Source organism: Musca domestica, unplaced genomic scaffold, assembly GCF_030504385.1.
Source record: "Musca domestica strain aabys unplaced genomic scaffold, Musca_domestica.polishedcontigs.V.1.1 22, whole genome shotgun sequence".
NCBI classification, from domain to species: domain Eukaryota; kingdom Metazoa; phylum Arthropoda; class Insecta; order Diptera; family Muscidae; genus Musca; species Musca domestica.
The window spans coordinates 10,451,539-10,471,686 of NW_026712262.1; the positions used below are offsets into that span (position 1 = coordinate 10,451,539).

The 20,148-nt window shown below is 36.5% G+C and overlaps 1 protein-coding gene across 3 annotated transcripts in view; it reads right to left on the reverse strand.

Moving 5' to 3' along the window:
* Window positions 1-20,148, reverse strand: part of LOC101901654 (transmembrane protein 132B) — a 261,310-nt gene that overhangs the window by 148,059 nt on the left and 93,103 nt on the right. For all 3 annotated transcript variants that reach the window (XM_059122968.1, XM_059122967.1, XM_059122969.1), the window contains exon 5: window positions 17,410-17,620. In XM_059122968.1, the coding sequence (XP_058978951.1) occupies window positions 17,410-17,620 (211 nt within the window). The remainder of the gene's footprint in view (window positions 1-17,409; window positions 17,621-20,148) is intronic.

Consider the following 20,148-nt stretch of genomic DNA (forward strand, 5'->3'; position numbering starts at 1 on the left):
AGTTTCCACATTGGGCTATTATAGAAGTTCTATATCATATAGGGTTTTAACACTCAATTGAACCCTATGGCTGAAAAATAAGATCAGCCTGTTCAAAATATATAAAACCTACGGTGGGTGATTATCTATTATAAGTTTTGCCATGAATTACTACGGAGTTATTTTGCTTATAATAAAAAGTGTGCCGCTTACATAACTCAGACCTGTGTTCTATTAGGCTTTAAAAAATATGCTTTAAGACTAAAAGTACGGACCGGCAACCCGGGCCGGGCCAGCTAGTTTAGAATACAAATTAAAATATACGTTTATATGCACATTTGCTGCTTATAGCACTTCAATAATTAAAACAAAACTATACTTATTTGATAAAAATGGTTCGACGACCGCCTAGTCATCATGAAGAAACAATTGTATTTTATTATTTGGCACATTTTATAAATCTTTGGTTAATGCTTTTCCTACTTTTGATGAACAAGCAAAAACGCAATGACTTTTTTGCAAACCATATGCCTGCCACTCCATCAAAATTCGTTAGTTACAAAAGGTAGCCAAAGGTTTTCTAATAGAAAATAAATGCACAGATATAATACCCTTACCACAATGAGGTGTAGGGTATAATTAGTATTCATAGCACTAATATTCGAGCTTAATTATCGAAAGCTTAAAAGATTAAAAGACATATTTATACAAATATGCTGTATGCATTTTTTTCGACGGCTAAGATTTTGAGCCGATGAGAGCCGCATACAGCGGCGGCGGCTGTTCGCCGATCGGCTTCGTGCTTTGGCTAGAACCCACTTCGACACTCAAATACTAACTTTTAGACAAATCCGCGAAGAAATGCGGCAAAAGTCATCAAAATACCGAATATCTGGAGGTACCGCTATATGAGACTATACAAAAACGTGTTTGGCCACCGGAGATAGAACCCATTATGACCAACAAATACCAATTTTTAGACAAATCCGTGAAAAATGTAGCAAAAATCATCAAAATACCGAATATCGGGAGGTGCCGTTTTAAGGGGACTATACCAAATCGTGGACCGGTATATCTCATTTTCAATACCAACCATTCTAGACACAATACAAATTGTTCTGCTAAATTAAAACACTCTGCCTCAAACAATATGTATCGTGATTTCGACGGACGGATATCGTTATTTCGACTTAGAATTTTATGCTGATTATGAATATATATACTATATGGGGTGTACGACGAATATTTAGGGATGTTACAAACGGAATGACAATGTTAATATACCCTTCTTTCCAAGATGGAGGGTATAAAAAGACGTTAAATGGCAGCTATACAAAGACGTGGACCTACATATGTAATTATCCGCCATATGCTGTAGTACCGATTCCGAACTTCAAATGCGAAATTAGAAACAATTCTGGTGAATAATGCCGCTAATATCATCAAAATACCGAATAAAGGCAGGTACCGTTATATGTGGGCTATACGAAGACGTGGACCTGCATAGACAATTTTCTGTCATAGGTTGAAGTACGAACATTCCGGTCTAATACCATAAAAATACCGAATATTGGGAGGTACAATTATATAGGGGCTATACGAAGACGTAATTTTTGTCATATGCTGAAGTACACATTTCGAACTTCCAGTACGGAATTTAATGGGAAGGTACCGTTATATGGAGGCTATACGAAGACGTGGACTGGAAAAATCAACCCTTTGTGTGCATTGATGAGATGCAATATTAGAATTGAAGTAGGCTAAGTTATATTAGTGCAAGTAGCTATTAAGATATAACAATTGCGAAATAAAATCAGAATCGAAACTACATCAGAACGTAAAGTTTGTTCTTTCCATCTCAACTAAAGGAAATTATTTAATTTTAAACCTACTAAAAATAAAAATGATTTGTTATTTTTCCTCTATAAATCTAACAGTTTCATTTGATTTGCAAAAAGTTTCATTTCGGTTGAAAAAGGTTTCATTTCAACTACAAAAGGTTTTATTTCCACTGCAAAAGGTTTCACTTTCGCTGCAAAAAGTTGCATTGCACTGTCAAAATAAACATGTGTGCAAAATTTTAGGCCTATATCTCAAATCGTTCGAAAGATAGCGTGGTTACAACAGACAGACGGACAGACAGACGGATATCGCTAAACAACTTAGAATTTACGTTGATTAAGAATATATATACTTTGTTGGATCTTACATGAGTATTTCGAGGAGTTACAAACGGAATGACAAAGTTAATATACCCTCCATAGTATGGTGGAGGGTATAAAAACCATCAGCTCTATACGGATCAATAATGGACAACATACCTCATATTAAAGACAAGCTATCTAGCCATAAATTTAAATTTCTTTCATGGTTGTTTTCACATGCAACGATGTATATGTTCAACATGTTCATCGCAAAACAGCAAATGTAAATGTCTATATACAGATGCTTCAAAAACCAATTCTATTACTCCATATGTAGTAGCAGTCGCCAAGGGTACATACTTGCAATTAAAACGATCTATTAACATATATTCTTACGACCAAAGCGGCAGGGATTATTGAAGAAAAAACTTCAAAACAAAAACTAGAATTTTCTCCGACAGTTTATTAGATCAACAGACAAACTGTAACGACATATTCCCTAATTTCTTTAGATCAACCAATACAATACCTCCAAGCCTATATTCTGCATTTATATAACGTCGCTGTCCCCATCAAAAGTAAGAGAAAATCAACGGATCTTGCTTTAGGTAGGCACTAAATGCCAAATAGAAGATAAGGACAAAGCATATTGGAGGTACAAAACACCTGAACTCCATGAAGAGTATCCTCCGTAAAAATCGAACTCTACTTCTCTCGATTTAATTCTGCACTTGGATACAGTACGGACGATGTAGAGGAGCTTAATAAAACCTTTATAAATATACCAAACGCTCAGGCCAATCCCACATTCTACTTATTTGATGATAATGTTGTAAGTGGCGAGGGAAATTGAAAAATTCGATGCGGCACCTACCAAAAATTTTTGATTGTTTCTCCAGTATCAAATCTAACGCCATAGGCCCGAATGAGTGATTTACAATCGGGGTTCCGTAATGATAATAGTGTAAGTGAGATCGATACCATTCCAAAGCATTCGACACGGTTGATCACCCAATTCTCTGCCATAAACTCAGGCATTTCCTTAATTTTTCTAGCACATCAATAAGCCTAATCCGTTCAAATCTTTTCAATCAAACACAAAGGGTCTATTTTAGGACCACTGTTGTTCACATTGCATGCTTATGACTTACAGCTCCAACTAACACGCAGCTGGATAAACATGGACGGCGATGACGTGCAGATATACCTAAGCAACTCTTTTAATGAAGTTATCCAGTGTATCCATAAGCAAGTGGGCGAGCGCTAACGGTTTGGTCTTAAGTCCAAAAAAAATCGATTTGGCTAGGCCTCCACAAAAGGACAAATTTTTGGGATACACAATATTGAAATATTTATTGATCAACAAAAACTCAAAGTTGTTCAAAATGCTTAATTGTATTCACCTCTTCCCTAAGCTGAACAAATTATATTAACAAAGTTGTGGGGAAAACCTACGCAAAATTCTTCAATCTTTTACTCCACTCAAAATTATATGCCTTTTGGCTAAAACTAACTTAGTGCCTGGATTAATTTATGAACGTGACCTATTTGCAAATTGTGACTATTTGAGTAGTCGAAAACTGAACGTGGCCTTCAATCGTATAGCTTGTTATGTTTTTGGTCTAGCCAGAACTCAACACTTTTCACAATATCCAAAATCTCTCTATGGCGAGAGTCTCGACTCGTTACTAAGAGTAAAAGCCTTAATATTCATGCAAAAATTATATATAAAAATCTTTTTGGAAGGTTAATTTTTACTATATCCAATAGAGGAAAAAACTAGTAACATTAACAAGACGGAGCTTATCAGACTCTTTTTTATCGGTACAGTACGTCTCTCTAATTCTCTCCCTCATGAATTACAAAGCAACAACGATACATATACCTTAAAGAGAAAACTACATAAATACTTCCAAACTTGTGAAACAGTTATACAAATGTAACCTTATAGAAGAATTCAATAATGTATTTTACTCATTTAAAAAATTACTATTCTATTATCAATCCTTTAAAGGTATTCATAAATTCTCTTAAAACATCTATATATAAATCAATTGTTGTTCGTTGGTAATGGAATCAGCTGAGAACGGCTGGACCGATTTGCATAATTTTTTGTAAAAACGTTCGTCATACCCAGAATTAGATTATTAAATAAAAAATATTGACCACGCCTACTTTTATGCCCACTTTTTTAATTTATCTAAAATATTTATATTTGCCAGATAATGAAGATATCGGTTTGAAAGTTATTACACGAGTTACTATTGACTTTCCTCCAACCCTATGGATTTATTTGGCTATATATATAATAGCCAATTGTTGTTCGTTGGTAATTGAATCAGTTCAGAACGGCTGGAACAATTGGGATATTTTTTCTTAATGTTCGTCCTACCACGATGCAATGAAAAATTGACCACGCCACGTCCACGTCCATTTTTTACCTAAAATCCCAATATTTGCCAAAATAATGAAGATATCTGTTCCACAGTTAGTATGCAACGTAATCTTAACTCTACCTCCAAGCCTAGGTATCTGTGTGGGTCAGAGGAGCTGTCCAAACCCACGTTTTTAGATCTTTATGTACAAAAATTAAAAAAGTATAGTAAAACTTTAGTTAAGGATGACTGGCGATTTAACTCATATTTTCTTTTGGTTATTTATAATTTCACTGGAAACGTTTTCAAGAAAGAAAATTTTGAGAAAAGTCTAGAAAAATTGCAAAACTGAAATTAACTGTTCTATTTGGACATGGAATTTTGTGTAGAATTGTTTCAGAATGCCTTTTGGAAATGAAAATTCTTATAGAAAAACGAGATTGTAACAAAAACATGCCATAATTTAATCGACAAAGATTTCTACTCTTTAACATACTTTATGGGGCTTCTAACTTTTATAAGCCGATGACATCTTATTTATGATAGTTAAATTACAGTCATATTTCTAGGATTTCTATTTAGAAATTACTATCGATCCTGAGGTCGGAAACACAAAAAATTGACTAGATATGGAAATAATCCATCCAATGCAAAATTTATTGGAATTGCAATCAGTGAACTACCGAATATGAAGATGCAATGTAATATGCGTACTATTCAAAATAGTGGAGCGAATTGAAAATTTAGTAAGAAAATGATTCATATCATCGGAAAAATCTTCCGAACCCTTAAATGAACCCGTAACCTTAAATTACAGGTAACGTCCCCGAATGACCTGTGACCTTTCTAGAGGTTTTTCCCAAAATTTTCTTTCGTAAAACCTTTCCACTGTAATTACTAATAACCGAAAGAAAATTTGAGTGAAATCGGCCAGCCGTTCTCAATTTTCTATACTCTTTTGCACTCTTGTTATACATATAAATGTAAAGAAATAGGCGTGACAAGTTCCTCTGACTCCAAAAAGATGCTTAGGGTTGGAGGGAAAGACAATAGTACCACGTATGCTAATTTTCAAATAGATATCTTCATTATTTTGGCAAATATAAAAATTTAAAGTAAATACAAAAATGGGCATAAAAGCGAGCGTTGTCAATTTTTCTTTGTAGGACAAAAATTTGTATCATAATATCCAAATCGGTCCAGCTGTTTTCGACTGATTTAATTACCAACGCACGACATTTGATTTTTATATATATTAAAAGGTAGGCCTGACCAGTTCCTCAGTCCCCAAATAAATACTTAAGTTGGAGGGAGTGACTGTTTACTTAATTTAGAAATTACTATCTATTCTGAGGATGAAAAATCCAAAAGAATCGAAAATATATACAAGAGTATTGTGCACTTAATTAAATGTGTTGAAAGGAATACAACAATAAACCACAAAACAACGTTTTTAGGTTTTCAAAAAAGAAAAGCTAAACGTTTACATCTTATATTAGGTTCCTAAAAATATGCATTAAACTCCAATACTATGGACCAGCAATACTGTCCGGTTCAGCTAGTTTTATATAATGTACATTTTTTCAATTTGACTTATCATATTGAATTCAACACTCAAATAACTCAAGAACAGCTCACGTGATTTTTATAATTCATAACATTTCAGAATGGTCTATTGGGAATAAAAATGTGAATAAAAAATTTTTGTGATATTTTTTTATACTTTTTTTTCATTGACATGCTAAATTGAAGTGTACACTAGAGGCTTTGCCCAAAAATTTCTTGCGTAAAACCTTTTCACTGTAATTAAAACTAACCAAAAGAAAAATAGGTCCAGCCGTTTTCAATTTATGTGTAACTACGCTTTACGTAAACCGTGCACAGTGTTCCAAGGTTTGCAGTCAGGGTACCGACTGTATTCGGACGGTAACCTTGCCAACACCAGGGCGCCTCTACGAGTAATAGGCTTAGGTGCCAAGTCCTTACCATGATATGGAAGCTATGTCATGGCGGACCTCGTCACCTCCAGTGTCCAAAATTCATATAGAGAAAAAATTAACAAAACAAAACATGGACACAGACAAGATTTTATTTGTAGGTGGGGACGAGACTCTGCAGACGTACCGAGTCGTGGTATGCAAAAGCATACAGAGACAAAGTGAACAGCTGTCCGCCCTTCTCGGGAAGACCAAAACCCTAAGGCTTAGCCAGAAGAGTGTACCATCTGGTTTTGGGAATGATTCACCTCTCTCTCTCTGATGAGGGGCTCGATGTCACGGTCATACCCTCATCTCAGAGAGATGAATCAGTCCAGAAAGCTGAAAAGGATGCTCAAACTGGCGCTCAAGTGAGACCTAACTTCGATGAAGGGGTTTCATAGGAACATAACGATGCTACCAACCTCCGGGTGAAGGAAGGTGACACTAGAGTCCCCATCAACCGCGACGATTCCTAATCGAAAGAGGGCAAAGCGAAGAGGGGTTACAAACGGTCGGTGAGGTATGGCAAAAGCTTCATCGGCCGCGATCCCCTACAGATTACGGAGAGGGAAAAGATCCTAATCAAGACGAACCTAAAGGCAGTGCGGAAATTCGAAAAGAATCATCCGCAACTGCCAAAATGTTCTCTTGAGAAGAAACTTGCCTCTCTTCTCACATACCTCGTAAAGAAGGTGAGTCCAGCTGGGGGCAAACCTACGAACGAGGCTGGGGTGGAATGCAGCAACATTCCTGATGATGGAAAACAGTTTCGGCTGTTGCATCATCTACGGAATTATGCGCTGTTCCCCGATGGAAACAATGCCCCGGTGATTCCAAAGGAGACCAAACCCTCCTCTCGTATAACGATGAAGAGAGGACGGTGAAAGGAGGAGACGAAAAACCGTCAACGGCCTCTGTAGACCCTAGGTCTGCCTAAGGCCAAATCTGTTACCACCAACCCTCAACCTTCGAGCCAGAGTAGTAGAAAAAGGAAACATTCCCAAACCACCTACCCGGACAATCTCCGTATAGCGATCAACGACTGGGCTGAGCAGGAAGGCAAAATCAGTGAGAGCTTCTCATTGAGGACCGTCTGAGGGAGTTGATTTTCCTAGGGGAAGATCCAAGAAGGTTACAATTCGGCAGTGCTACCCTCTAAAAAGGAGTGAAGGCCATCTACTGCGAAAACGAGGAATCCAAAAACATCCTCGTTACCGCAGTAGCAGGCTTTCAAGAGCTCTAGGATAGAAGTGCACTTGCCGCTGTATCCCTAAAGGAAATTCCCTGTAGGAAGATATTGACAGCATGGATGTCACCATCTTCGGTGGATCAGACACACGTGCTGACAATATTGGGGAATCAGAATCCCAACCTCAGTACGGCTAGCTGGCGTTTAGTCGGCTCAAGTACGGAGGGAGATCTGGTCGTCAAGGTATCCATCGATACAGCTGGCCAGGAATACCTTCAAGCGGGTGGGGAAAGCTGCACTTTGGCACAGGATGGATTCGGTTCCGTCTAATGCCGCCGTCGCAGTAGGAGGAAGGAAGCCGCAGCTGCTCAACGTCAGCAGATTAATCTGCACCACTGCAAGGCAACCGCGGCTGAGCTTCTCCTGTCCCTCACCAAGTTTGAAGTAGATATAGCCCTGGTCCAGGAACTTTATATAGTCAAAAATAAGGCGACTGGGCTAGGGAGTGAACGGTATATCACCTATGCCACCTCCAACGGAGAAAAGGTTAGAACGTGTATTGTCGGTAAAAAGAACATAAATTTAATATTCCTCAATAATTTCAGCGGAGGAGACACCACGGCGATTAGATTGGAGTCACAAGCCGGAAGAGTACTCTTTTTTTCTCCATGTAGTAGAGAAGCTGTTCACTGAGCTGGGAAGCAGAGGTTATCTCGTCGTTGGATGTGATGCTAACGCTCACCATTTTCAATGGGACAGTAAGGATACGAACGCAAGAGGTGAGTCCATTTTTGATTTTATTTGAACACTTAATCACAAAATATGTAATAGGGGAAATTAGGCTATTTTCCAAAATAAGAAGGAGGTCATTGATCTCAGACTTACTAACATAGATGAGTTACTCATACTGAGTTTGAAAGTCTCCACCGAGTGTCCCTTTTCGGATCACCGGCAGATAACATTCCAGTTATCAATAGAGGGATTGCATCAAAAAACGCATAGGAACCCGAAACGGCTCGATTGGACAAATTTTCCGAGCACATTGCATGAAAGCTGAGATCTACTGGTAATCTCCCAGTAGACTTCGCCTCAAATGTGGACGAGTCCGTTAATTTGATAACAAAAATCCTGATTGGGAGCTATGAAAGAGCTTGTCCGCATACCTTCCCCGCAAAAGGTGCAGAATGTCTGGTGGTCGAAAGACCTAGCCCAGCTCAAGAAGATAAGCAGGCGCTTTTATAATAGGACCAACAAGACCAAACTGAGTACAGACTGGGAGGCATATAAATCGGCCTTCAACAGGTACAACAGTGAGATCAAAAATGCCAAAAGACGGTCTTGGGTTTGCTTTACTGAGTCCATAGAAGATCTCAACGCATCCTCCAGATTCCGAAGAGTACTTTCAAAGGTAGTGTACCCAAAAATCATTGGATGTATAAGGCGAAATGACGGAAGCTGGACTGACTCTGGTCTAGAGACACTCAATCTGTTAGCCAGCACTCACTTTCCGAACTACACCGATGCGGTAAATCACTGATTGTAAGATCGGTTTAATCATCGTGGGCGGAGGATGTAAGTCTGACTGAGAGGATTGTAAGCACTCCCAAAATTTTGTGGGCTATAAACTCATTCAAACCTTTTAAGTCTCCGGAACCGGATGGCATTATTCCCTCCATGCTACAGCATGCATCGACGGTTATAATATCATTCCTGGAAGTAATATTTAAGGCTTGTCTGCGTCTCTCTCACATTCCATCACTATGGGGGAAGTTACAGTCACTTATATTGCCAAGGCTAGGAAACAAAGTCATGTACTTCCAAAAGACTACAGGCCTATCAGTCTATCGTCTTTTCTATTAAAAACGCTAGGGAGTCTAATAGACATTGAGATTGGATCTCTGATGCCCCTGACCTCGTTGAGCACGGCTCAACATGCCTATATGAAAGGCAAATCTGTTGAATCAGTGCAATACAACGTCGTGGGTTATGTAGAGAGGAACCTGAACAACTCGTGCTTCACATTGGCAGCCTTCCTCGACATTGAGGGAGCCTTCAATAATGTCACACTCGAAGCAATTCATAGTTTTCTCGCAAAACCCCTCCTAGTTGATTGGATTGATGTTATACTCGGCGCAGAATCATCAACTCAAGCATCGGGGAGTGTTCTGTTAGGAAACGGTCACAAGGGGCACCCCGCAAGGAGGGGTTCTGTTACCACTACTCTGGCTTTTGGTGATAAATGACATTCTAATCGAACTGGAACACGGCGGAACAAAAGTCGTGGCTTACGTCGACAATGTGGTCTTGCTGATTGCTAGGAAATTCCCGCAAACTGTTTCAGATCTTATGCAGGGAGATCTAGTTAAACTCTCCAGATGGACACGCTGCAATGGACTTGGCGTGAACCCATCACAGGGAAGCGGAAAATCCCGGACTTTTCGATACCAATACTTGATGGTGTTATGCTAATCTCGGTACCGTCCTAGACCAGAAACTAAGCTGGAAGAGGAACATCGAAGAGCAATCGAAGAAGGGCTTAATTACACTTTATTCCTTCAAAAACTCCACAGGAAAGCTGGGGACTCAAGCCTCACATAATCTAATGGTTATATCGTCCGACCTATGGAGGGCTTGTTTGGTGGTACTGCTTAGGGAAAACTACCTTCAGTAAAAGCATTGAGTCCAAAGAGTTGCATCGCTACTAATTACAGGCGCGTTTAGGAGCACACCCCAATCCGCACTAGACACCCTAGTCAACTTAAAACCGTTAGGTTTATTTGTAGAGGAACAAGCTGCTAGGTACGGCCTGCGACTCAATGAACTGCGACAATGGCGGAGTCACTTTGGACACTCCGTCATTTTCAAGTATGGAGAGCATAGGAAATCAAACTATAGCTAGTGATTATATATCACCTAGGCACTGTTTTGAACTACTTGACATTCATATACCTTACAGAGACATCTGGATCCGTGACACTCCACCTTTTAACAGTATAGCTGTCTATACCGATGGGTCAAAAATGGAAAGTGTCTACTGTGAAAGTCTAAGTATTCAAAGATCCATTAAGCTAAGCAACAACTGTAGCATTTTTCTGGCAGAAATCTTTGCTGTCAGGAAGGCCATACAGCTGCTGGCAAATAGAATCAATGAACTGGAGGGACCGGTGACTATATATGTCGATAATCAATCGGCCCTGAAGGCTCTAAATTCATTTACAATCAAATCTATGGCTGTTCTGGAATGCAGGAATACTCTGGAAAAGGTTAAGTCGTTTGTCAAACTCTGCTGAGTCCCTGCAACATATCTGGCAATGATAGTAGATCTAGAGATTGAGAGCTCAGTGAAGCCACCCTTATGTCACTTCTTTCAAGAACTGTATAAACATTATCTTGGGAGATTTCAACAGAACGGGCTAACAAAGGCTACTGGGTAAGCAAATTCTGCCAGACTTGTCCTCCCTCTCCGACATCGGGCCAGGGAGCATTCTTCAGTTTGCCAGAAGACTGAAATGGCTAAGGACGACACGCTCATTACACCGTGGATGCAAACCTACATATTTCTCTACTCATTATTCAGATTCTCGCTTCTTCACTATCTTCTCTTTATTCTATTCTTCTATTTTCTATAAATTAAGATGAACACAATGGAACAATAGGTCTCCGAGTGGAGTGGTTGTTTATACAACCGCGCATTTGTTAAACTAACCTATGTAAGAGGCACAATTTTTATTATAAATAATGACCCCATAGATATTTTGAATAGCCTGATCTTTTTTTCAGCCATAGGCTTAATTTGAGTATAGTCAAAGATAATTACTCTATTACACCCATATTTTTCATCATAGTATAATTCAATTCGTTCCCGTGCTACTTTCTATATTAAAAAAATGTGTTCATGTTTCTGCCACAATTTCCGACTGAATGAGTCCCAGTTTGACATTTCGAATTTTTTTATATAGACGTACATCCCAAATCTACGTTCCCAACCAATATTCTCTTGGGGGTTACAAATTCAATAGAACACAATATTTTCTTTTCTGGCCACACATTAGTTGAGAAAGTGGACATTGGGGTACACTAATGTGGGAACTAATAGGGGTACACTAATGTGGGAGCTATACTTAAATAAATGACTATGTGGACAATTATCTGTAAGATGCTTCTCTACCCCAGAGCAGCCTAATTACAATTTTTTGGTCAAATCAATAAATGAATGTGGCATATGCCAAATAAGCGCCAAAAAATGAAAAAGTGGCCAAGACCCCGAAAATAGATAAAATAATATGATGTTTATACCAAAACGTGATAATTTATTGAAAGGATTGTTTGTTCTCAAATTACCAACATTTGCCGAAATTAGTATGAAAAATATGGTTAAAATGTAAAATATACTTGAAATCGGGTTGTGCTTTTTAGGGGGGTTATGACCCATATCATGACATGCAAAAGCGATTTAAGGTATCTTGAAAGATTAGAAAGAACTTCTGGATGGATATAAATCCTTTTCTTACTAAGTGTCCAATTCGATCTACTATTTTTGCATCCTTTTTTGCGTTTTGAGTTTTCATTGGACGGATTATTGTCATATGAAAGAAGTATGTCCACGTTTTGAAATGAGCCCGATAACGCTTTGTCGGTCATTTTTGTTTCTTTATATGTGTTCGCATCTTCCAGCTGAAGCACGATGTAGGTCCTGCAGTTGAAAGCTAGATGTCAATTTTAGACATGAATGATCGTCACGATGTAAAAGTATTGCGCACTCAATTCTGTTTGATTATTGTTCATACTTCAAATACCAAATTTGAAACTATTCCGGTAAATAACGTCGCTAAAATCATCAAAATATCGAATATCGGGAGGTACCGTTACATGGGGGCTATACCAAAACGTGGACCTACATGGCCTATTTTCACATCGCTAAATCGACATGGAATTTTATGCTGAAAAAATGTGTATTTCGAGGTGTTACAAACGGAATGACAAACTTAATATGCCCTCCATACTATGGTGGGGGTATAAAAAATGTACACATCAATATAGTATGTGAAATTAAAAAAAAGCCAAATAAGTTTTTATTCACATTTTATGGGCATATTTTCATGAGATTTTTTTTTGCCAAGATAGGGTAAGTGTACCAGTAGTCGGCACTTTTTGGATTTTCGATTATTCAATCTTTCAACATTCTGAGTTAAATCTTTCAATTACAGAAAAATAAAGTTGTTCAGGTTTCAAATTTTGTTTACTTTTCGAAATAATAAACAAAATTTGAATTTGTTTTTATTAAATTGGCAAGATTTGCAATTTTACTAAAATATTAGTTTTTTGCCAGTAGTCGGCGCCATTTTCTAATGCTCGGCATGTCTATTTGCCATTAGTTGGCTTATGATATTTCAATAAAAAAATATTATTTTGCAAATTTTTTTATTTGAAATAGTATAAAACTATGCAACATTAATAAATCACAGTTTAATCCAGAATTTGAAATTATTTTCGTTTTTAAATATTGTTTTATTTAATTATCATTCTAAACCAAATATAGGTAGAAAATCAAGATTAGTATGGTAACATTCAGTAACGTATGGATTTTCAATTAAAATAAAAATGAATACCTTTCTTAAATTTGGATTTTGAGAATTGATCTTTTTTCTTAAGATAGCCAACATTTTTTTCAAAAATGCCCCCGCTATCTAAAACGTCAAATAGCTGTTTAAAAGACCTACTTATTTTAGAAAAGTTGGTCAAAAAGCACAAATAAAAGCAACTGCCGATTCAAAACAATTTTTTTATTTGAGTAGTTTTTGGATTATTTTTTAATACTTTTCTCAAGTTTTGGTGAAATTGGTCAAAAATGATATTTTTCAGTTAATCGGCTCCACCTGCCGACTACTAACAAATCACTTTTTTCTGTTGCTAATGTCGTCATTAAATAAAATAACAGAAAAATGTTTGATTTGTATGTTTTTAATTTATAAAATGATCTTTAGACTTTTATTTACTAATATAAAATATTTCTAATTCCAAAAGTTTAAATTTGATTTACTTAAATCGATTATTATGTTGACGCCACCACTATTTTTTTCTTTACAAACAAGCACTATCGTACGCGTTGGAAGACACTCACTGACGAAAACCGTTATTCTCTAGTAATAAATGATTGGAGCTCATTGTTTTTTTACAGAAAGAGAGCAGAGAACACTGCTGACGTTTTTTTTGCAATTATTTAATTATTTGGTCAATTCTATTCTTAGTTATATAAGTTTAATTTTCAAAACTACTGGGACATGCCGAACTTAGGCGCACTTACCCTACCATTCCAAAATTATAGGAATTGTCAAAATCTGTTAAGCCGTTCTTGAGTTATGCGTAGTTACTAACATAACTTTCTTTTATATGGTGGAAATAATTCTTTATTATGTATCTTCTTCTGAAATTATATTATTCGTATAGTTTCACCTACCCAATAAATGCGTAACATCTATATATAACAGTTTTGTCCGTTGTCGCTTTGTACTACCCTAAAATACTACACATCATATTAGAATTCAAAAAGAAAAAAAAAAACACTAAAAATGTACATTTGAAAATAGTAAGTCTAAATGGAAATTTTTTTAATTACGATTGTACATTTAAAAAGTCAAAATGAATTTTATTTTTTCGATTTTATCTTTTTCTGTCAAGAGACAATTCTAAAATTGTCTGAATCGTTAAAATCAGATCAGCGGTTTTTGAGTTAAAAGCGTAGTAACTTACACAACTTTCTTTTAAATATATAGATGAAATCAATAAAGAAAATATTGTTATTACAATAATTATAAAGTTGAGTAGTAATATTAGTAAACATAGATATTTTAATATTTTTCCTATATAACAATGGAAAGAAATATTGACAACGCCCACTATTTCGATTTATCTAAATCCCTTATATTTGCCAAAAAAAATGAAGATATAGGTTTGAATATTATTACACGAGATGTTGTTGACTTTCCCTCCAACCCTAAGCATTTATTTGGGGCTGAGGAACTTGCCACGCCTACTTTGTAATATATATAGCTGAAAAATAAAATGTCGTTCGTTGGTAATGGTAATGGAGTCAGATGAAAAAGGTTGAATCGATTTGGATAATTTTTTTAAAAAAGTTCGTCACACCCAGCTCAAAGTTCGTCACCCAATTACAGCTCAAATAGTATGGATTTTGGTGAAATCGGATCAAATATAGCCATAGGCTTTATTTTTAAAATTTTCACAATCGAAAGATGTAAATGCTTCCGTCAAATTTTGGGGAAATCGATTCTGGGTACCATATTCCTCTCATATATTAGTTCTTTTTGGTTTCAAATTATAATTGCTCTTAAGGTTTGATCTACTTTACATAAATTTTTAATATAAACGTTCATTTGTTACGCGTAGTACTACTAAATAACATTAATTTACTGGTTTTAAAAATGTGATGTTGCCTGGCTTGGGAATCGAACACGTACGTTCAGAGAACAAACCGAACATGCTTATCACTGCACCACTGTGTCACATAATTCTCAAGTAGAACCAAGTCTTCTTTTAATTCTTCGATAAAAGATAATTGAAATAATTTAAAGAAATTGTTTGTGTAATGCAACAAAATCTATCTTCTTCCTATCCTCATCTTCCTTTACACTACAAAGTAGTAACTCCATGACAATAGAAAGTAAACAACAGTTGTTTTGTTATTGGAAATACAAACTGTCGCATCTATCAAATAATAAGCGTTGCAGAAGTGACGTCTTAAGGTAGGACGTGAGAAACTCACTTCCAAATTCTTGCTGGGATTTTTTATTATATTTACCAAGTTTATAAGCCAATATTTTAATGCGAAAAAAACATATAATACAAATGTGAATAAATAAATCAAAAATTAGTAAAACGTTTAATCTTCTTGTGAGACTATGATTCACAAAAAAGAAAACAAGTTAAAAAGCTGGTACAAATTTAACAATTTTCAAAAAAATAAAATCCGTTAAAAATTCTGTTAAAGTCTTAAATATACCGGATGTAGTCGTATATTAGGGTTGCATAGGCAAATTTTGTCACAAGCTATTACAATATTCAAATGCGAAACTTGAAAATCCCTCCATACTATGGTGGAGGGTATAAAAATAAATATGGAACAATTTCAGTGATTGGTCCTTTTTTTCTTTTTTGAAAAATAATTACTTCTTGAATCCTTCAAATATAAAATCGGGTTTTTATATTTACATGTTATGGCACAAAATGTTTATATTTCCTTCCTATCCATTTATACAAATTGTATTATAGTGCGAGATTTTTTTTACCACTTTGAATACGTCCGTGCCATCCTCTTCATATAAAGGCACCAGCCCCCATTGTAATATTTTGAAGACTTTTATGTTTAAGAAGACATTTATGTTTCTAACTGCAAATTCAAAAAGTTTGGGTCCATAGCGGCATAGGAGTTAGGTGAATAGGTTTGGCTGGGAAGTTTAAAGGGTGCAGCGATTCTGAGCACTGCTGTCAATCCGAGCTAAATATGAATAAATATGCATTTATTTATGCATTTTATTATGCTGTCGCACTTTTTAAGTCTTCGCTTCCTCATGTGGATGGTTGACAGGTATCATGAGGAGGTACCCTGTTGCGGTTCTAAGGACGACGTTGCACATAAATCATATTTAAATGTAAGGGATGATGATAACTGAAGAACGCAACTCTAAGAAAATTTGCTCATAAATGACAATGCTGTAGAAAATCAAACAAAAAAAATGTCTATACTGAAGAAGAATGATGTGGCGTACAATACCAAGAATGTTCATAGAAGTAATTTGAAGTACTCTAATTGTGAATTTGGTCGTGATCAGACCAATAGTAATATTCGTGTACCACGTGTCCCTGAGGACGCTTGTAAACGCTTTAACTTTCGGTGCTTAGGTTATTAGCTTTACTCCCTGCAACCAAACTGAAGGCTACTGTTTATGAAATGCGTGGAAAGATTTCTCAGATGATGGACATGAGGGCATTAACTATTATAATAATCTTGACAAATACCCATTACTGTGTCTGTCAAAAACTCTTATGATTTGGCTAGGTTTACGACGTATGTATAATACGCCGGGAACGTATGTCATATATGTCACAATTTCTAACTGGTCATCTATGTTCATTGTTGTGTCCTTTTGTCACTTGGCGATTATTTTGTGCTTTTGTCACTTGACGTATTTGTTCGACAAAATTATCCTTGCCAATTTAATTGAAAAGCTTTCTCAAACATTAAAGTTATCTTCTTCGGTGTAAGTATGTTGTTAAATTGGTGGTTGATCATAAATGAAGTGAGTATAAATGTAGGGAAACCAAAGCATTTTTTGGTAATAAACCTGACAATTTAATTCCTATTTTCTGGTTTTCTTCCTTGGTAGCAAATTGGCTTTTGAAGCTCGTTTTTTCTCCAATGGTAATTTTCCCTTAGCAAGTTGTGTGCATTGAATATTGTACGTTAAAAATGCAGTTGAGAGTTTACATAGAGCTATGCGTTATGTCTATTCTTTCTTATTTTGATTATTTTTTCTTCTTTTTTCCATTATTTTCGAATAGGCTATATTGGTTAGTTGTACGATATTTTCGAGAATAGTTTAAAGATTCTTGTAACTTCGATGGACTATAGGCTTCTTTACAAAAATGAGATGGAATAATTTTTTAAATATCATTTCTACAAGTATAATATTTGGTAGAAATACATTAATTATATATTAACATACCTTCGCCATAGGTAAAACGGCTTGGATGTCGTCTTTGTTTACTTCTAACTTAGCTATTATTCTCTTTTTGTTGTCATCTGGAGCAATTTCCAATGAAGATTCTCGTGGATTGTCATATATGTAGGTAACAGACCACACTATTTTACCGCCATCAACTAAGTCTTTGGTATCATCTGCAACTTCCAAGAGCCATGTAAATATCTCATCAATTCTAGAGGAAATTAAAAAATATATATATTGTTAGAAAGGAAATTTATTAAGGTTGCAGAAATTCTATTATTTTAATTCACAAACTCCAATTTATTTTTAAAGCGCCTGCCTAAAACCGTCCCGTTGCAATGCAAAAGTTGAACTCATGAATTTTAATGTATGTTACCAATGTTCAACTTTTGGTTACAAAAGTACTCAATCAATGTATTCGTATGCATTGTTTTATTTTAGTGATCTCAAAAAGGTTACAACAAATGTTTTATACTAAAATATATATCTATATATATAAAAGAAAGCTGTGTTAGTTAATAAGCTTATAACTCAAGAACCGCTGTTCTGATTTTAATGATTCGGACAAATTCAAAAAAAAAAAAAAATACGGCTAAAAACGTGAAAAAAATGATGAATACTATTGTAAAGTTTTATATTGCAGCATTCGAAAATAAACAGTACACAAATATAGCAAACTGAACCGGTACAGTATCAATTTTAGCGGTAGTGTACCGGTACGCTACCACTAAAAAGTGATACTGTACCGGAACCCAACGACTAAAAAATCGTAGTGTACCGCAGTCGGAGCACTAAAAAATCGTAGTGTACCGCAGTCGGAGCCCTAAAAAAACGCAGTGTTCCGCAAACGGAGCATTAAAAACCCGTAGTGTACCACATGCACCATATTAATAAAATTGTACTGGCATCAATGTGCTTTTTATGATTTGAAAAAATATTTATATTAGATGTTTGATTTTTGGAATAATAGCATTGATAATGAATAAAATGATTATAATGTATATAAAATGATAAGATGTATATTATATCTAGATGTAGTACCTGTGTTTTGGTGTTATTTACACCGAAATCATAAAACTGATTTTAAACACTCAGCCATACTTTGTAAAATATTTAGTTTTCTTTACGCCTACATCATTGATTTTTGGGTACCATAAAAAATCAGGTAAATTATTTGCATAATTTCCCATTACAACGCAACCACTAAAATACCCTTTTTCGCGGAAAATTAAAAATTTCAATTTAATGGATTTAAGATTTGGTCGTTTTTTATTATTTCTACCTATTATCATATTTTTCTACTATCTTCAATTTCGCGACAAATCTCAACATACATGACAAACAAAATTTACAAAAATATTTATTTATAATATTGAATTGTATTAGTAATATTTGCATTATCAAAAACATCAAACATCTCACAAATCGTAAACAAAACATATGTAGTACACTACCGGTGCATTATTATTATTTTTTAATTTTCCGCCATGTGGTGCAATACGATTTTGTAGTGCTCCGACTGCGGAACACTACGATTTTGTAGTGCTACGACTGCAGTACACTACGTTTTTTAGTGCTCCGACTGCGGTACAGTACAATTCTCGTTGTGCTCCAGTACAGTATTACTAAAATATTTTTTAAGGGTTGTCTTCCGGTACGGTACATTATCTTAGTTGTTGTTGTTGTAGCAGTATTACATGCAAGTGCCAATCTGGTTCCGGCTCCAGGTTTAGAAATTCTTCTGGAGTGAGTTGGGTAGGTTTGGCTGTACAATTAAAGAGGCGCAGCGTATTGTGCGGGCCTGTATTCGAGCCCAATACGAATTGAGACGACTACACCATCCTGAACGTAATTGCGTCAAAACTACCCTACTTTGTCTAGGCAGCTGACGTTTTTCAGCTGCAATGGATGGGGAGTGGACTCCGAGGACGCCATTCATTTTATAATTACTACTTTCAGACCTGCCTGATAGGCTTCTTGATCTAGAGGTTCTCTTTTGTAGCGCTGGACCTCCCACTCTAGATCATGTATGTCCTTACTGACATGCCTGGGTGGGGGAGATTTATCCACCATATGATGGTTGGGATAACTCTCACGCTAACGCCCAAGCAAGTACTGCAACGAAAGCATATGATTATGCTGACGTAAGGGAAGGACTTTCACCTCCTCATGTAAATGGCCCACTGGTGTCATGAGAAGACATCCTGTCGTAGTTCTCAGGGCAGCGTTCTGGCAGGTCTGGATGTGCTTCCACTGCGTAGCACTAGAATTCGCAGACCACACTGGGGCCGCATAGCTGACCACAGACCGACCTATCGCGTTAAAAGAGGCCAATAAGGATTCTTTGCCCGCACCCCAAGTGCTGCCGGATAGCGCCTTGAGGACCTTGTTCCTACTTTTCATCTTGTCGCAGATAGCTGTGGCTTGCGCGGACGACTTGAACATGCTGTCGAACGTGACCCCAAGAATCTTGGGGCAGTTCGTGGTTGGTGTTAGATTCCCCTCGACCTGAACATTCAGCTGTGTTTTCATCTCCGCAAACCATGTGGTAAAAAGTGAGGCCGTTGATTTTGTGGCGGATAATTTAAGATTCCTCTCGTGGAAGTATGCGGCAAGCTCCGCGAGATAGGAGTTCAGCCTTTCACATATGTCATCGACCACTGGACCCGACGCCATGATCGTACAATCATCCGCATACGTTACTATCTCTATGCCGTCTGGAGGGAGAGGAATTCCGGA